This window comes from Syngnathoides biaculeatus, chromosome 17, assembly GCF_019802595.1.
Source record: "Syngnathoides biaculeatus isolate LvHL_M chromosome 17, ASM1980259v1, whole genome shotgun sequence".
Lineage (NCBI taxonomy): Eukaryota > Metazoa > Chordata > Actinopteri > Syngnathiformes > Syngnathidae > Syngnathoides > Syngnathoides biaculeatus.
This window is the reverse complement of record NC_084656.1, coordinates 16,094,767-16,115,179: the sequence shown is the minus strand read 5'-3', so window position 1 is coordinate 16,115,179 and position 20,413 is coordinate 16,094,767. Positions and strand designations below refer to the sequence as shown.

The window sequence follows — 20,413 nt, the reverse complement described above, 5'->3', positions numbered from 1 at the left end:
GCGCTCTGGAGAACCAACAAGCATGCGGCTTTCATTAAGACTGGGAAATTGTATTACTTTGAATGAATTTGCACCTCATTGCATCAGGAATGTGCTGAATATTTTTCGACTTTCATGCATCCCCTCTCATATAAACAACAATTTTCCCTGACTTTTCTACACCTGCTTCACAACGTGCCAGCAACGTGATAATGGCGGCGCTCTAGGATGCTGATTTGTAAAGCAATATGCAATTTACTGACTCATGCTGAGGTTGATATTGTTACTCCCAATTATGCACGCAGCCAAATATCTCCTTAAATGAAAACACAGCGTGTCTAGAGTATGCAATGACTTTCAAAAGAGAGAGTAGATCTTATTATTATATATAAAATAAATGACACAGTCCAAGATAATGACCACGTTAATACTCTATAATATCCATTTAACTATTGCACAAGTTCCAAAGGGAAGCAAGTGATGCGTGACGTGGATTTAGCGTGCCTGGTCATTACTGCAAGCAGCTTCACGTTATTATCTGGAATTGTCACGGGGTTACATTGACAGCATACCAGCGGCCCCTTTGGATACAGCTGTGGCGTTTCTTGACAGTCACTAACAGCTGTGAGCTATGGCTATAATTAGCATGATGACGGACCCCTGCTGCTGACTTATGACTATGGTTATCCTTCCCTCATTAGCAACTACTTTTGACTTTCAATCGGGTCTCACTTCTTTTAAAAACTGTCCTTGCCACGGAGGCTTTAACTGTTATTAATGTGGTAAACGCAGTAATATCACTGTGGACCTACAGTCCATCTGTGTATCCTCAAAGTCTTGTGCGAATGTTCGATAAACACCACTCATTCATTTCATTAGGAAAATGAACGTGGGACTAAGGAGATAGATGAGCACACGCAGTCACATTTGGGCTGTGAATCGTGTTCCAGGTGTGGGGGTTGGGCTCCAATGTTCCAATCTAGACGCCGGTCAGCGCCGACACGTTTGATTTAAATGAATGGGCCCCCATTAAGCTCTGCAGAGAGGGATAATTGAATTGAACTTGGGATGTTATAAATCTGAAAAATGCAGGGGGAGAGTTCAACAGATGCAAAGGGAAAAGAATCAGTTTTTGGTGTGTCTTCACAGTCTCAGTCAGCTGGCTACATAACAGTCTTGAATCTTAAGCAACCAGCCTTTAGGGGAAAAAATGTTAAAAAAAAAAGTTTGGCCAGGAAAGTAGGCTAATGCAGAACTAAAGTAAATTGGGAACAAGTCCTGCACAGTATTTACTCAACATTTGGCTATAATTCCTTGCTTCACTAGAGGGAATAAATTGTATTTTTTTTTAAATGTTGTCTTTAAAATAGGAGAAACTCTCCTAGAAAGCTGTGATTTCCCATTTTCATGCCAGTGCTGTAATGGGCAAAGGTACTGGTTTGCTAGGATGTAGCTCATGTTTACACAGCTGCTGTCATGTTGAGTTTCTTTCGACTGCACTTAAGTATTCAATCGACAGCGCCTCTGCTGGTTGCAAACAAGTAGTGTGCTGCTTTTTGCAATAATGCTTAGGATGCAAGGATTTGGGGACTGGGAGTTCAGAACGCAAAAAAAAAGAGAATCAGAACAATTATTTCATAAAAAAACAGAAAACTCATCGGAAATTCTATTCCAGTATTCCTTGGTCCACAATTTGCATGTTTTTCAAAGCTCCCCAGCAATTTGGGCACAATATAACATCCGGGACAGATGTGGTGGAAAAAACACATTTTGTCCTTAATGTTTACTGAAGTGAGGACATACACAGTTAAATGGGTTCATTTTAACACAATGTTTTTACACAAAACATTAATCGAATTTACCAATGCAAATAGACATCCATCGCTCTAGCTAATAAATACATGCATTTTCCCCTTCCATCTATCACATTCAGGGACATGGAGAGGAGTCTATTACAGCTGTCTTAAAGCAAAATTCGCATCATGTGATCAATTATGGTGGAGACATAGCCCATTTAATTTCCATTTGAAAATCAATTAATTACACTGTTTATAGTATTTGAATTACTGGCAGTTATCATCCATTAAAAGGTCATGTTTTCAAGCAAAATACTATTGTAAAGTAGTATTTTTATGCCAAAATGTTTCACCATTAGGTGTGCGAAAGAATGATTCATGCTTTGTGAAGATGCTAATTATAGATTTTTTGAATAGGATTTTGCAACTGCTTAAAATGCTTTTGATGAAACCTAACACAAATGCATCTTAATGTCTTCAGAGTATCATTTTTTGGGGGGTCCTTTTGGAAACGGTCCTCATTTCTCTCCAAGCTGTCTCTGCTGTTAATGCCAGTGGAGAGGGCCTCATTATTTGATGCAATACACCAGAGGGCTTTGTGAGTTGAAATGCCAGGAAAAGGCAGCCAGTTTGCATGATATTTCTGACATATTTATGATCATGTATGAATTTGTGAACCTGTTGGAAGTGTTGCATGTCTTTACGATTATCACAATTGTATAAAATTAGTGGTGGTAAAAAAGATGCAATTGTGAAACGTAGTTGGACATCCAGATGACGCAGAGGGCCATTTTTACCAAGTGCTGCTACAGTAGTGACAATACTTCTGGCCGCTGAACAGTCTTGGGGTGTTTATTGTTTCTTACCTCCAGGATAAATGCTGCTTTTTCCATTTGTTGGGAGGACTCGGACTACGTTTTCTGCGGCCCACTGTCACTTCACTTTCAGACACATCTGGAAGAGAACACCTGGGTGTTTTCATTAGGCCCAACGTAGCTTGATCTGTGAAGAAAAGTTGATCGTGTGAGAGATTTTATGATAAGTGAGGTTCATTTATGAGACATGAATAAAAAAAAAATGAAACTCAGCCCCTTACCAAAGACTCCAGTCTCTTTGAGTCCTCCAAATTTCTGCATGGCTTTAATGGCCTTGGTTAAGGCCTCCTTGGTCTGAAGTTGGCCTGTAACTGGGTCAGGGGGTGGGAGGTAGCCAAACTTGCTCAGCCAGTCCTGAAGGCAAAAAAAAACAAGAGTCGGTCATTCTCTGGATCTGAGAGCCTTCAGATATCGTTTAACACCTGACCTGACCAGAGCACATTAGTAGTCATTTCAAAATCCACTCAACTATTTACGATCCTTTATGTGTACAGTATACTTTATGTACCTAAAGCTGCTCAAAAGGTTCCAATCGTGAGGTCGCCAATAGTTTCTAATGATCTGCTTGGAAATTTTCATCTCACTCCGCTAAGTGCACGCTAATGCCACCTACATAATCTTAGAAAAGAGAATGTCACTGGCAAGCAAGTTGCGTTAAATGTTCAACTTTCCACATACAGATAACCAATTAATTAAAGTGCATAATTTCAATAATTACTAGCCCTGCCAAAATACCATACGCAGGGCTATTTACTGTAATATAATCAGCACATGACCACTGAAACACACTCACGATCATTATGGCGACAAAGATATGTCTCCTACATTTAAAGCACTTCACTTTGTTGTGATTTTCAGCTTGTCCCACCAGGGTTGAACACAGCCACAACTTTAAACTGTCACACTTCAGAGAGGACCAATTCTTTCGTCCCAAAAAAATGTCTTACACCATTGAAGACGCACCTGTTCAACAAACCTAGATTAAAGAGAGATGGCTCGCAATCAGGAACGTCACGGTGGAGTTAAAGTGTAATCAGTCACAAATGCACATTCTCTCCCTGGTAATACAACCTGACACACTCGCAATTGATCAAGAATTTGTCTCCAAATAAAGAAGAAATTCACTTACTCAGATGACACTTAAAAGAAGCTAGCATTTCTCACAGATCTATTCCAGGGGTGCCTTGAGTTATGGGATTAACTCACACAGTGATCACACTAGTAACCCAAAACACTTGTATCACAGATGATCTTTTCTCACTGAAGTCAATGCAAATAACTTCAATACTGTCCAGACCCTGAAAGCCCTGATTTGTGCTCAAGTGAGCCTGTACGGGACAGTCAAGATGTTTTTTTTTTTTGGTTTTTTTTTTTTTTTTTTTTACATCGCATTCCTCAACATTACCAGTCTTTACTTGGCCCTGTCCCAACTTTTTTGTAATGTGTTGCAGACATCAAATTCATATTGAGAATATTTGCACAAAGAGAAATGAGAATATCTGCTAAAAAAAAAAAAAACAACAAACAACCAACATTCATCAATTAGAATATTAAATATATCTTCTCATTGCAGTTCAAATTGAATTGAAAATGTAAATCACGATATTCTCTCTTTAATGATATTATTTGGAAAACTGCAAATTCATTGGAATTGAAGATTGTATAACCTTCATAAACTTCATTGGTGGCGGTAACGTGGAAACTGAAGTTGATTTTTTTTTTTTTAATTCATGGAAATGTTGCATCATTGCACATGCCCCAAACAATAAAGCTTCAATGCTACGTAGCGACTACAGCTACATATGCTTTTCTTGAGATTGTGAAGGTATGCTGCACTTCAGTAAAATAAAAACAGCCAAATTTGAGCCATTTCCAATTTATATACAGGTCAAACAAGGCTCTGGATTATCCAACAGATGCCCTACTAAATATGGTTTTTGTGCACTTGGAGGGCGCAAACGCTTTTGAGCCACTAATCTTTATCGATTCCTCCTCAGACTTTAATTGTATTAAGCCTCACAATTTAGCAGGAAGGCTAGCAAGCGTCCACAAAATTGATCCTCACCTCATCTGCTGCTAGATGGCAAATTCCTTCAATGGAAGGTCACATGTGTGAAGGTGAGTTGTGTTTTATCTAAATGTTATTTCGTTCCGCTGCTGGATTGCTTCAGAGAGAGGAACCTTGTCATTTTGGTTTTGTATTATGCGCAAACATTTGCCAACATGTGAGATGCCACACGGCCAAAGTCTTTACATCTATGGAGATCAACAAGTCAATTGTCAGTTTTTAGCACTGTGCTTCCAAAAATGGTGAGGATTCAACATTGACTCTTTCCATACCTTTGGATGAGTACACGTTTACACCCTGTACTGTACCCCACCAGTCAATCACAGGGCATATACAAATAATCATTCACACCTATGGATCAATGAAGAATCTTCAATTAAACATGTTTTTTAGAGCATGTGAAGATGCCGGTGAACCCACAGAAAACATGGAGAGAACATCCAAACTACACAAAGGTGGGTTGGAAAAAAGGTTTGGTTTGGGAAAATATCTCAAATGATTAAACATGTCCCAGTGTATGTTCTGTAACAATAAAATCACACATCACGACGAAAAATGGAAGTTTTTTTGATTATGGTCATGTGTAAAATACAGCCTATAATTTTAAACGTAGAAGAGGAGGGAATTTTTTTATATCCGTTTAATGATGAATGTAGCTTAGGTAATGGTGAGGGGGTAGGATAAAAAAAAATGTTTAGCGTCTTCCTACAACTTATCAGACGACCAGTACTTGGTATCAGTGTGGAATATTTACAGTATATTGGAGATCTTGTTTTTTTTTTTCCTTCATTTTGTCGTTTTGTACTGAATGTTTGAAATAAACTGAAATGAAAAAGGGTATGGCTATGTTGAGTATTAACCGGTCACAATCAAACTCAATCTTAAGCAGTAGTCAGCCTGCCACCATTCAAAGTGCCTCTGATTGCACCTGAATATAGTGTGAAGGTTTTTGTGGGCTATTCCTGACATCATTTATGTATTTATTTATTCATTTGCTTTCTGGCAGAAGCCTTTAAGTTGTTTGCTAACAGGAAAAACAACCACAAAACACGATGCTGACACCACCATACTTTACCCTAGGTATAATGTTCTTTTGGTGATAAGTAGTGTTGTTTGCGCCAAACATACCTTTCGGATTTATAGTCAAAAAGTTAAACCTTGGTTTCATTGGCCCATAACACGTTTTCCCATATGCATTTGGGAGCGTTCAAGTGTGTTTTGCAAAATGTACCTGGGCTTGAATGTGTTTTTGGAAGATAAGGCTTCCGTCTTGCTTCCCTTCCCCACACCCAAGACATGAAGAAGTCGGGAGATGGTTGTCACGTGCAGTAAACAGCCAATACTTGACAGAAATTTCTGCAACTTCTCATCTCATGTGTTTTTTTTAATATACTTTAACAAAAACCTGGTATTTGTACACGGGACTGTAGACATTTTAAAATCAAAGACAGTGATCATATTAATGATTTCTCAATGATTTAACAATATAGGAAACATTTAACCTTTATGAACCCAGGTAAGGCAATAGAGAGCAAATTCTCATTTGCAATGCTGACCTGCTTGCTGACGACAGCGTAAAAATCTACATAAAAGCAAAGATGCTCATCAATATGCAAAACTATTTTCATTCATCTCTGTAAGTGTAAATTGATTAGTTCTACTACATACCAAGGAAATCACAATGTCCCATTACTAGCTACTTTGAGGTCCTTGGAGGCCACCTGGTTGATGACCCCTTTAGATCCATCTCGCCTCAACAATATGTAAGTAGATATCGAACATATAGTGACAGGGCATTTTTGTCATTTGTGCCAATTGCTAACAAACGCTTTTTACACTTCTGCTTCTCATCACAAGTGCATGTAACGCATGCTCACTTTTGAACCCTGTTGGTGAAACTGACTCACATATCACACTCTGGTCTCTCTCTCTATATATCCCTGCTGCAAGACACCAATGGCGGCTTATTGTTGAGGTCAGCCGCAACATCATTGAACGATGTAGCTATTGTGTACAGGGCTACACTGCTTTGAACAAGTCTGGCCAGTTCTGTCTGATTATAGCCATAGTGTTCATGGAGGTGCCACAGATGAGTTTCAGAAAAAATTAAGAGGAATTTCATCTCTTCCATTATTAGCTTTTTAAATAACCAGACATGATTCAGATGACGGAGTCATTGACTGGCTTTCAGGTCATTATTTTGTTCACTTTTGTGAAACTTGTGTGGTCTGAGCGCTGAATCTGCTTGTACAACTGATCTTCTGAAGTCCAAGGGCTATGTTGTTGTAGACTATGGAGTTCGGCTACACTTTTTGGGAGAGTGTCCCTCTAAAAATAATCATTTAAAATGGCACCATGTGTGATATAAAACAAGACTTCAGCATGTCTTTCTTGTTAGGGTTATAATTAGTGAGCATCTCCAGGCTTAATGTGTGTGTTTTGCTTTTTTTTTTCCAACCAGACTCAGAGCAAATGAATAAAATGTTCACCCACTGATTAGTCGCAAAGAAACTGTGATCGTAGTCATGTAACGCTATTATACCCTTTCATTTGCTGCTTAAACCGTATGGTCATACTACATAGAGCTTTTTCACACAACAGCTGTTCAGAATATATTTAAAAGAGAGTCACCACTTACGTGTCGGTGATACCACCACAAAAATTTACTGGTGATGGAAAAAATATCAAGTCAGGAAACCCACGCAGTCACGTGTAGAAATGCATTCTCCACACAAGCAGGGCCAGGGCAGGGCATTTGAGCCCAAGTCCTCAGAACTGTAAGGCCTATACGCTCTAACTATTTACGCCACTATTAATCTTATTAGTTGTTATTTAAATTGGATCAGCTACATTGTGTTTTTGTAGACCTAGAGAAAGCCTATGACAGAGTACCAAGAGAGGAACTGTGGTAATGCATGCGCAAGTCCGCTGTGGCGGAGAAATATGTTAGAATAGTACAGGATATGTATGAGGGCAGCAAAACAGCGGTGAGATATGCCGTAGGCGTGTCAGAAGAATTTAAGGTGAAGGTGGGATGGCATTAGGGTTCCACTCTGAACCCCTTCCTGTTTGTGGTAGTAATGGATAGGCTGACATATGAGGTTAGACTGGAATCGGCTTGGACGATGATGTTTGCAGATGACATTGTGATTTGCAGTAAAGGCAGGGCGCAGGCGTTGGAACAATTGGAAACAGGGAGGCACGCACTGGAAAGAAGAGGAATGAAGATTAGCCGAAGTAAAACAGAATATATGTGCATGATTGAAAAGGGGGTAGAGGAAGAGTGAAGCTCCAGGAAGAAGAAATAGTGAGGATGGACAACTTCAAATACTTAGGGTCAACAATACAGAGCAATGGTGAGTGTGGTAAGGAAGTGAAGAAACGGGTCCAAGGGGTGGAACAGTTGGCAGAACGTGTCTGGTGTTCTCTGTGACAGAAGAGTCTCCGCTCGGATTAAGGCCAAAGTTTATAAAACAGTGGTGAGGCTGGCCATGATGTACAGATTAGAGACAGTGGCACTTGAGAAACAACAGGAAGCAGCACTTGAGGTAGCAGAAATGAAGATGTCGAGGTTCTCGCTCAGAGTGAGCAGGATCGAAAGGATTAGAAATGAGCTTGCTAGAGGGACAGCCAAAGTTGGATGTTAGAGAGAAAGATGCATGAGGCTTAGATGGAAAAAGATGACACGCTGTGGCGACCCCTAATCGGGACAAGCCGAAAGGAAAAGAAGAAGAAGAATTTAAATTGGATCACTAAAGTCCAGCTTTTTTCACATCAGACAGCTGGGAAAAGTGAAGCCTTTTCTTGCACAGCAGGACTTTGAAAGCATATTGCATGCTTTTATCACATCTTGGGTGGATTACTATAATGCACTTTACTGTGGAGTCAGCCAGTCCTCCATCAAAACACCTGCAGTTGGTTCAAAATGCTGCTGCTCACCTATTAATCGAAGCAATTAGGAGGGATCACAAAACTTTTATTCTGGCCTCCCTCCACCAGCTAGCTTTGCACTTTACAGTTCCTATTAAGAGTCAGTTTTTTTCAAAATGGTCTTTCCTGGCTTAGTTCAGTTGAATGTTACATGTGTCATTTACAGCACAACAATTTATTCCTCTAAAAGTAGAGATGAAATAGCTTTTGGTTCAGGATCTCCACCCAAAATTTAACACAAAGCGAAGTTTGTTGTTAATCCTCAATTTCATTTTAGGTTGCTCCTGTTTCTGATTTACAATGTGCCGAACATGCATAAAATTGCTGCATTTTATGTAATAATAATAATAATGAAATAAAACGTCGATGGATCCAGACAGCACAAATGTGCTGCCTTCCACTATCCTCCACATTCACACCTCATTTAGGCTTAAGTAGCTTCTCTGACGTCTTTGACTTCTTCCCTTTGTGTGCTACTGTATTTGGATGTGACAATGTTTGCACCTCGGTAATCCTGGAGACAGAACCTGTAATCCTTTAATACAGACAGGTTTGGCATCAGCGAGAAGCCTCAAGTCAGTTGGGGGAAGAAAAAAAAAAGTTGGAAATTCTAATTCAGAGCGAAAAACGAACCATATAGAATATATGCTTATATAGTATGTGCAAATTCTTTAGCATTAAAATCTTGGAAGTGTACATCATCTTACACCTCATTTGAGTTGTTTGTAGTCTTAGTATGAAGATCTACATTGTACTGGTACCATACAGTCAATGTATCTTAAAGGGAGGAGAGCATTTTTATGGTACAAATGCATTTGTGTATGTTTAGAGCTTTTAATCTATGAGGCTTTGGTGTCAGACAACACCCACACAAAACCTAATTAAATCCTCTTTTACATTGTGCTTATTGATATGCAGCTAAGGGTGAATCACATTTCTCCTACAAGACATCTACGTGTTCATTGCAAACAGATCTGAAGAAGAAACCCAGGCTTTGTGAGACATTGATTAATGTGGGCACTGTTAAACTGATGCACACTAGAAACCCATTTGAAACTAGAGAGGAAAAGGGAATGTGTGGGAACACTGGGCAACAAAGCTTTGAATGTGATATTTTTCTTCACTGTTTTTTTTCTTTTTAGTTGCTGAGGAACTGCATTGAAATTTAAATTTTAATCCATTCACCCTGATAGTGTGCAAAGCAGAGACAAATGGGGCCGTGACCCTGGACAACTACCTGAGGGGGACATCCAAACAGTGTCCAGGTGGGCATAGTTTTCATTTGTCACAGAATAAAGAAAACACATGAGTCGTGCTACAGTATATTTGTCTGCATGTGTTGCTCCACTGTTTGTGCTCAAATAGGGTTAAAACACAACACAGATGCTATTAGTGGGCCAGTTTATGCTTTGTATGTTTTTTTCTTTAGCGGACTAAGGCAAAGTTAGGTGGTTATTTTTAATACACAATGTGTAATTCTCTTGGTTATCTGTTTCAATTGACAAACTTCAATTGAAAGTTGAAATAAATAGAAGTATTGTAATTGAAGATTTGAAAACCTGCTAATTCTGCTACTAGTTGTGAGGTAAGTAGAGTTCACTGCCATCATAGCCAGCGTTTGTATGTAAATTTTTTGCACCAGGTCTAAGCAAAATAAGAGCAAACATTGCATACACCATTGGATATTGTACATAACACAGTCCACAGAAAAATAAAGTGTAACGCGAAGAAATGTTGACAAGACAATTTTGTAGCTTTAGTGTCTAGACAAGATTTAAATATTCTTTTTCGGTCCAACGGGGCAGTTATCCTTAAGTCACGACATGACCAACCCAGCCCTCACTCACCATAAATCCCTCGCATAATGACCTCTCTATTCATGGCAGCTAAATTAGACCATGCACACATGCTTACCTTTATTTGTCACACTGAGATCACGGCCTTTAATGAATTGCAGCCACACACACAATTTATGGTGTCACCATGGGAACGACTCCTCAAAACATCCCCTCATGTATGTGATGCCCTTGGACCCACAATCCATCCTTTTAAGACTGATGCACAGCTGCTGGCTGCCTTCATGTTCTTTCTCACTGACAGGAAATGACCCAGTCAGAGACATTTAACCTTGTGACCTTGATGGGTCACGGAGTCAACCAGTCCATTATAGTGTTGACATTGTTCTTAGCTATCCCGGACACATACAGAGGTTACCAAGCGACACAAAATTAGAACAGACTCTTCAAAGTAGTGTATAGACAAATTTTCATTGTTTTTATTTAGGGGGCAATGCATATACTGTGATTTCCGGCCTACAAGCCGCGAATTTTTTCACACGCTTTCAACCCTGCGGATTATGCGGTATTTTTTTCCTAACGGCCGAAAGGGGAGACTTGAACGGAAAAGGTACGAGTGACAAAGGTGGAATATATTTGCCGAGGAAGTGCCTTTTACCAGTATTTTTTTTTTAAACCAGCCCTGTTAGCGCTTCGCTAGCCTGTTGCCGCTGTGTTACTGCCGTGTCTCAGTGATTTTTAACAGTTTTTTTTTATTTAACGAGCCCTGTAAGCGGTGCACTAGAGATTTGCTGTTGTGTTACTGCCGCGTCTCAGTGATTTAGGTATGTTTTTTTTTTTTTTAATTGGCCCTGTTAGTGCTGTCCTACCGTGTTGCTACCCTGTAGCTACCGTGGCTGTTTTTTTTTTCTTTTTTTTAACCAGCCCAGTTCGTGCTACCGTGTTGTTGTATGTTCAGCTAAGCTAAGGTATTAAAACTTTGACAACTTTTTGTGTGTACCATCTTTCTTTGTAAATCTCTCGTGTTTCAACGTGGGTTTCAATGTGGGCACTTGCGGCTTTTACACAGATGCGGCTTATGTATGTACCAAACGGTATTTCCTTTACAAATGCACTGGGTGAGGCTTATAATCAGGTGCACTCTGTAGGCTGGAAATTACAGTACTAGTAGTAGTAGGTCTAATTTATGGATTTTGCCTCTCTTGTAATCAATGTAAGCGAAGACCCTATTGTAGAATTCATCTGAAAGATTAGCCTGAGTGATTACTTTGGATGCCCTTTGGCCCCATGCAGCATCTAAACAGTGAGTCTCGATACGATGCCAGACAACTGGTTTGGGTGAGGCAACATTGGTTTGACTCACACCTACAGAAAACATGACCTCCATCATCCAAATTTTTTTGTCGCAGGGACTGACATGATGTAATCTAATGTAATAATGTAATCCATGAGTCAATGAAATGATCAATCTCGTTTTGAAGTAATTAAGGAAAAATAAAGTGCACTATAGGGCGGCAACCAGCAGAGGCACCGTTGATTCCATCGCAAATAGTTTTGTTCCCAATAAGCGTTTGATTTTTGTCTTGTAACAAATCCTTACATTGTAAATTAGAAAAAAAAGAAAGACGATTCTTAAATCCAATAATTGAGTCGTAATTTTGACCATTGTCAATCAAGGAAATTAAGGAAAATGCTCGTCCCTACTTTGGAGTGGATATTGAATGAATAAGTTAATGAATTGATTACTTGGGGAAGAAGTCTCTAATTAAAAAAAAGTATTGACATTGTTGAGCTAAGTGAGGGTTAATACATTTTCCTCTACGAAGCACCCCACTCATGATGGAGTTTCCAAGTTTTCAACACTGCTTGGCAAAACTTAATTGGTATTTGAGGAATTATAAAACAAGTAACGGATTTTAAAACCAAAATATGATGAATTGGATCACATTTCATATTTAGTCAAATTACAATTCAAGGACATTCACTTTTCAAAATATGTTGAAATTGTTACTTGACATTTTATAATTTGATCAGGCTATTTAAGAAACCCAAATTTCAGAATATTGAAACATTCAAGACATTTTCCAACACTATTAATCAATCTCACTTCCAGTCTACAAAATGAAATATTGACTTGAAGGATATTTCTTCTCAGAGGCACTACTTTCACATTTGTCAAATTCTTGTAAAAGAAAATATGCTCAAGTTGTTTATTGTGTAGGTTGCAACACCTATGAACTGTGGATTTAAAATTATGTCCCATTTTAAAGGATAATTTAGTCCCTATTTTGGTAAAATTTAACAATTTTGAGGATGGAACATTTGTTATATAATTTGCATTAGTTATTAAAGTCATATCAGCATTCGTTTATTACTTTTTTTCACAAAATGCACCCATCTACAAACCCAAATCTCATCACATTTTAATTTAGGCCAAGTCTTTATTGGTCATCAGGATCAATGAGAATTAATTGGAACATGTGCAGTGAATTAGAACAGAAGAGGATGGACGCCAAAGCATCCATTAGTTTAGATTTCAGCCCAGTGCAAGTTGTGTGTCGAATGGACTCTCATCTTTGGCGGAACGCTTAGTCGTTTCTCTCTGGGATGTATTTGGCTGTGTTGGAGAAATGGTGCACATAATGAGACACTTGTCTGATTTGGTCAAAAAGATGTGCAAGGTTCTGATGCTGTAAATGTGGTCACTCCGACATACACTTGGCATGCACGTGGAGGTGGTGAAAGGCATTTCCTCAACATTTAACTGGAAAAAGAAAAAAAATTAAAAATATTTTTATGTGTGTGTGTGTGTGTGTGTGTGTGTGTGTGTGTGTGTGTCTGTGTGTGTGTGTGTGTGTGTGTGTGACAAGGGATTAAAATGGAACTATTACATTCTGGTCTTTATCAACAGCTGTTTGTACAACAGTAGCCTCCTATTAAATTTCTTCTTGGGACATTTTGCCATCTGTCGTCAGTAGGTTCCATTGCCTTATTTAATTTTTAGTTATTTTTGAAAACCTTGCCTTTAATTTTCATTAAGCTTTGTATACTTGGAAAGGGGATAAACACGGTTGTTGTGACATTTTCGAAATGGAATGTGGTGATGTATAATATATGAAGCTTAGCGAATGCCCGCCCTCTCGGAGTCATCGGCTTTTTCACTCCACTTTTTGCTATTCCCCATTTCTGCTGTAAAAACCTGAAACGGCGGCTTGGGCATCTGCACACTGTCAAGATTTCAAAAAGTGTTCTCCTGCTCACTCCAATCATGACGGTATTTTTCAAATTGTGGCCCCTTTTTTCGCCGTCTCTTAGCGGGCTGAGGAGGCTTCAAATACAGATACTTGGGGCTGAACGTGACGTAGTCTATAACTAACCTACGGTAACATTGTATTATGAACATTTCTTCACGCGCGCACGTACTCACCCATTATTATAAAATTATCCAATATAAAACGTATTTTTACACCACAGCATTAACTTGTTCAGTGCGGAGCATTGCATCATAAATTGATGATTGTAAATTGAGCACTCCCTGTAGAGTGAAACGCTTGTGAAGTGGGATGTCCCAATAAAATAAGCCTGTAAGTCTCGAAACTGCGATTCACCTTTATGCATGACATCAAGATGTCAAACAAAGCTGTCACACTTCATGGTAGCATAAAGGTGAGCAGAGTCAAAAAGTGCCACACGGACTGTTCGTTTTGCTTTGTTAGATGCTGTAAGCCCAAACTAATTCCAAATGACTTACAAAGTGTTTTTTCTCAGGTAAACTAGTTTTTCTCTGACCACCGTCATGTCTTCAATGTAAACAGTGCACGACAGCAAGTAAAGGAGGACGCTAAGGGGAATAAACCATTTATCAACTCGGTATAAAAGGAAAACTGATTTATCTTTGAATCACCAAGCCCTAATACAGGAATTAATATCTTTTAACGCGCTTGAGAAGGGTTGCGTCAGGAAGGGCATCCGGCGTAAAAATTGTGCCAAACATATATGTGCGTTCATCTGAGATGACTTACTGCAGTTGGACGAATCCACTGACGTGAATATCTTTTAACGCGTGTGATGGGAACATCTGTTGAGTTAAAAAAATATATATATATATTATTAGTGTATCTTTTTACAACAGGCAGTGGCTCATGAATTTTTACAATCATAGTCAAAAGAACATGTTAACTAAATCTGCCTTCAAAATAGCTTTTATCATAAAATGGAATAACAGTCTTTCCCTGATTTCTATTGGCGAATAACATCACTTTTCCGCAAACTTTTGATGGACAGATGCATGTAGTTGGCACTGTTCGACATTTTGTATTTAAAAGACCAAAGAATTGAAGGCTTGTCTTTATTGATTCATACCCCTCCATAATTTCTAAGTGGGAGAACTTGCAATATAGCAGGGTGTTCAAATAATTATTTTCTTCACTGTATATAAAATTATTTTGTGTGATGGAACGTTTGGATCTAGCCATCCAGCCATCCAATCAATCATCTTTTAGAGTGCTTCTTTCATTAGGGTAGCGGGGAGCTGCAAGCTATCCTAACTGACTTTAGGGAAACAGCAAACGACACTCTGGACTGATTGCCATGAAGTTAATCACAGGGCAAATATAATCCAGAGCCAACGATTCATTCACAGTCAATGAGTAAAAACTTAACTCATAATGCAAGTGTCATGTCCATCAAGCAATTACTTCTTCAATCATCTACGTCCACTTACTTGTACCTGACAAAGACACCTCCAAGACAAATTGGACCAACTTGGGTTACTTTAGTCTTTTACATTTTCTTTCACTACATAACTTTCACAACAGCTGAAGGAAAGTGTCAAGCTCCTCAACCAACATTTTGAAACATTGTCTCAAGACCTTTGGAACGTTTCTAACTTGTACGCATTGCTCAGGCATGGACAACATTGTGTGCTTAAAAAAGGCCACACAATTTAATGCTTTACCGTTGGGGTCCTCACCGTGAGCAACACTCTGGTTTCAGCTCAGGAATTCCAGCAGCTGTTATTTACCCTTTGACAATGTATGTACAAAAATATATACGTGAACACACGTGCACAAGGGCTTATGTCTATATGCGCTTTGATTTATTTTTAGAACTTAATCTTGCAAGCTAAAGCTCAAAGGTTCTTGTTGAGAATTATGAGCTTGTCAGTCAGTCTAGCAAATTTAACACAGTTGAACAGATACAGAGTTACTCACATGGTAATTTGGATATTTTGGGTGCTAGATTGACAAATCCGGGTGAAATCACTCAATTCACTTCTTTATCGGTGACCGAAAAAAAGAGAATTGCCCCATAAATGTTCTGGACTCCTGTTTTAAGACAAAGTGTTGTGACAGACGTGTGTGGATGTAGCAGATGTTATTCTTCTTCACACCACAAACTATTTAATACTTGAACCGGTGGTCGAAGAAGATAAATGAGTGACTGATGAGTGATAAGTGTACCTCTTGTAAATAACTGCTAAAGAGACTGCCTGGTACCAGAGTGGGCATTTCTAGAGGGGCAGAGTGGGAACCAAACACCTATCATTTGCTTCGTGGAAGGCATATTCTCACAGGTATGTACAGTATAAGACGTTCGGTTGTGATTTGAGTAATTTAGCAAAATATAACAATCCTAGTAGTAGACTACAGTCTGCTGTCCATTTCATCATCTAAAGCGTATGCCTCTGCCATTATTATGAACAGCAACAGAGACGTCAAATTAATTAGCCAGTGTCTTAGTGGCCACGTTAACTATGAATCTGATTTTCCACCATGTCTATCTTATCAAATTGACATATTACCTGTTGGAATGTTAATTGTGGCCAGTGTTAGGCCTCCATCAGAGCACATTACGCCATCTAATGTCTTATTTGCGACTGACATTTCACACGTTCATACTTCAGTAGTAGAAAAGAAAGCTGAAATCACTAAGTTATATATTTTGTTTTCTTTATTGCTGTGCTTTGGTCAAATGACTTGGATTTGTTGGTGGCAGCTTCTGAGACAGCTACAGCTTTGGCCACTTAGCGATAATGTTCGTGTGTTATCATGGAGAACTATATTCTTTATTATCTGAGAAACAGACTAGACTGACTGAAGCAAGCATGCAGGTTTTTGGTTATTGACGCCTATTCTTTGCCACCCACTCAGTCTCCGATGATCATCCTCGTATCCCTTCAATTCACACTTTCGAAAAATGGGATTCAGAGCGATTCTGTCACACCCGCCACAAGTGCAATCACCCTCATCACTCTTCTTTCTTCTTATCCAAGCAACTGTGACTTGTGGGGAATGACCATCTGAGATCATGTGGCACCGCTCATTAAAACTTACGTGAACTCATATCAACCCGACGTGACAAAAGGAAATGTTGCACTCAAACCACTTTTATACCAGTCTGCCATATTCTGCAAGCAATTTAGAGTGGCAGAGTTATTCCTTTTGGGTTTTCTTGATCATGGTATTAAAACAGTCTATTGGCAGCTCAGATGCAAAGCTATAGATTATTTTGGGTGCCCGCATTGAAGCCAGCACAAAAACCAAAAACCACTGTAATTATACGATCTGGTCAATCGTTTGAAAAGCAGCGACAAAGCCAAAGTTTGAACTGGTCAAAGAGAAGAGGGGCGGTGCTACAGCGGTTAAAATAGAACTGTCCACATGGAGTTAATTTAGGGTTTCCTATACAGGCCGCTCTATAGTGGATAAACTCATGTAATAAAGCCAGCAAGGAAAAGCTCAGTTCGGAAAGAGAAGCCACATTCGCAATATTAAAATGTAACAGAGTTGTGAAATCAAACAAATATAGTCAGGGCCAAACCATGCTGTGACTAAAAAAAGACTTTTATTCTGACGTTTACTTTGAAATGGGGTTGATTTGGGAGCAGAACTATTCCGTAAGGAGGCATAATCACAGTGCTGGTAAAATAACCCAGAAAGAATCAGTTTAACTTGCATATTAAATGCATACTGTTAGCCGGCGATTCTTAACTGCATGAGGAACCAATTATTTCTACTGAATATTGTGTTCATTACGATCAAGAAAATTAATGTTCTTAACTCCTGTTTTCCTTATAGTTTCGTTCTGATCAGAATAATTCAGCTCTGAAGTAACGCAATGTGGGTGGTCTCTACCGGTGCACCTCAACCTTTCTTAGCTGATGTCATGTTGTTTTTCCTTACACCACAAACCAGTCGAATAACCAAAGTACTTTATTCGGTTGAAAAGATCAGATGCCAAATGCTGCAGCTGCCGACCTCCACTGATGAGCCAGTTAAACATCAGCTCCCTGTCAAATTATCCCTTGAAAATAGGGCCGATTCTGCCAATCTAATAAAAAACACACAAGCCCGTACAGTACTTTCACACTTAACAAAGCTACTGTCGGGATGACTCTGTCTCAACTGTTCACTAGGAAATGTGAATTTTATGCACGTTACACGCTGAGCTGTCAGTCATTACGGTCAATCAACAAGCAATGAGAAGCGGTGAATGAGACTTCAACAGCTTTTTTTCATTAACCAGGGTTCCCGCTGCCCGTTCCCCACCTCGCCAAGGACTAATTGAAACAGGATGTGGCGAAGCAAATGTTGCCCACGCTTTCTACGCTGGTGAAACCAAATCGCCTGCGTCAAAATAACTTCCAGATAAAAATCCAATGAGTGCGCTCATTCTGACGTGTGAGAATGGTGTTAATGGTTTTGTTATTCCCCAAACTTCATAAAATACATCACTGTGGCATTGAGGCCCTGGCGGATCGAGGAAGAGAAATCCCAATGCCGGTTGGGGCTGAAAAAAAAAAAACAATTTCAAAATTAAGAGTGTTCAAACCAAATCACTCAGCCCAAGTCCTGGTTGATGACTAGATAGTTCTAATTGGGCGCATTATTAAAAGAGCCATATTTTAGCATGCGAAACTATTTTCTAGCAACACGAGAAAATATCTTACATTTCGAACGACAGCGAGCACTGGATAACAAGATGCGCCCACTCAGTGTAGTTTTCCATGCACGAGCCGCACCTGACCATACACCGCAGCTAAACACTTTGTGAAATTAGATATTCACTTGTAACTGACTTTGTAAATATTTACATACTTTGTTGGCTCAAATAACAGAAACGTTGTTGGATTTATTCATACTCCACCTGTTCACTGAAACAACCAAAGTCATCATATTCAGTATCTGAGTTGAAGAACCTCAGAAAGCCTCTGTTACACAGCATTTCAGTCTCTCTGTCACTCTCAATGTCATTTTAATTTCAAGTTACCACTGAAATTGTGGCGTTCTCCTCATGTAGCAGTCCAGCCTTTTAATCCATTGGTGATAGTAAATTATTTTACGCTGCTCCAACTGTTTAAAATCCACTTGATGACCTCTCATGCGGCCAATTTTTGCGAAAGATTTTAAACTAACTAAATTAAAACTATATGTTTTGCATTTGTACGTGTCATGCAGCGACCAACTTTAAGGCCTCCAAAAACTTGCACCGTCTAGTTCTATCCAAATTGTTAAATATGCCACAGAATTCACAGCGCCAGAAAAAAGTAGCGATTTGTCGTCCAGAAAATACAGTAAATAGTTATATTCACATCACAACAGTATTTATTTTCTTGACCCTGTTTGGTTATGCTTTTCTATCTTGACATCATACATTCATCTTGCTTTAAACTTGTTCCATTCTTCTACTTTTGGTTCTAATCAGAAGACTTGTGATGCGTTGGTAGAAAGAAACCATGAATAGAAGAATCAACCACAAGGAAGAAAAGTGGAGAATAGGGGGCTTCGGGGGTTGCCAGAATTTTGATTTGATTCCTTTGAAAAATGTGGTCATGAACGTCAAAGCTAACGAGAGACACTGGTGCAAATTCTGGGAAGACATGTAACATGAGACATGTGGGCAGGACCAACAGTAAATGAAGAGACCAGAAATTGCACAATTAAACAGATTGGGAGGATTTTCTGATCAGGCATCTAACACACCTAAATGTAAAAGCTCCAGATGTACACGGATGGCTACAGCGTCTGCTTCTGCAATATTATGAACCAATGAAGCTCCTTTTTTTCATCTGCAAATGATAAACACAATCCACCAATCTGGCACTGGCACAAAAAGAACCGGGAAAAAGAATAATCTTGAAATTGATAAGATGAATATAAAACAGTTAAGATCAGATTTGGGCTTTTATGTTGAAATTTCCCACTCTCTTCCCAAACGCAAGGATTACAAACTCTTCTGAGCAATGCACTAGATAAGACCAAAGCATGCATGGCTCAGAGCTGTGCTTAAAGTTTGTGGTTCAGTTAATTTGTTTCAAAGAGAGCAACGCAGCAGCGCACAAGCTTCACTCAGAGGGAAGTGATGCAGCATAATGGCGGGGTGTCGTGGGAGTGTGGATGAGGGTGGAGGGACGAGGTGGAGGACAACACGCTTTGTGGGCGGGTAGTTTTGTCCCAAATGGACAACGGTTTTGAGCAAAACTGGGCCAATATAACGAAGCCCCACTTAAAATCAGGAGCAAAAAAATTGGATCCACCTGCTCCCAACAGCTGAGGCTAGCTCGATCTGTGGGGAGGATTTTTATTTTCAAAGTCGATCAATCAAGAAGGTCACTTGGGGGAGGGATGGTGTCTGTGGCCCATCTGGCTCTACAAAGCTCCCTATTGAAATCTACACATTGTCTTTTAAATGATCAGATGTCCCCCCTCTCCAAGTAATCCATCCAGCCACCTACCCAATTTATTAGTTCTGTCGTTCACCATTTAAAATTATTGAACAGGTAATGATAGAGTAGTATTTCAGCTACAAGAAAACGTTCAAAGTATAAACGAGTTATGCAGATAACTTTTAATTGTCAAACATAAAAAAAAAACCTATCATGTCATTGCTCACTCATTTCAGTTGTCAGATAAAAACTATCTTATGAGGAGAGTTGAACACCCAGATGGCCCTTTCAGAAGCTGCTGG

The 20,413-nt window shown here is 39.3% G+C and overlaps 1 protein-coding gene across 1 annotated transcript in view; it reads right to left on the bottom strand.

Moving 5' to 3' along the window:
• The window catches only part of LOC133515318 (matrix metalloproteinase-17-like), a 57,226-nt gene that overhangs the window by 32,345 nt on the left and 4,468 nt on the right, over window positions 1–20,413 (bottom strand). The window contains exons 2-3 of the mRNA XM_061847776.1: window positions 2,872–3,004; window positions 2,642–2,777 (exon numbers count right to left, since the gene is read on the bottom strand). Coding sequence (XP_061703760.1) covers window positions 2,642–2,777; window positions 2,872–3,004 — 269 coding nt within the window. The remainder of the gene's footprint in view (window positions 1–2,641; window positions 2,778–2,871; window positions 3,005–20,413) is intronic.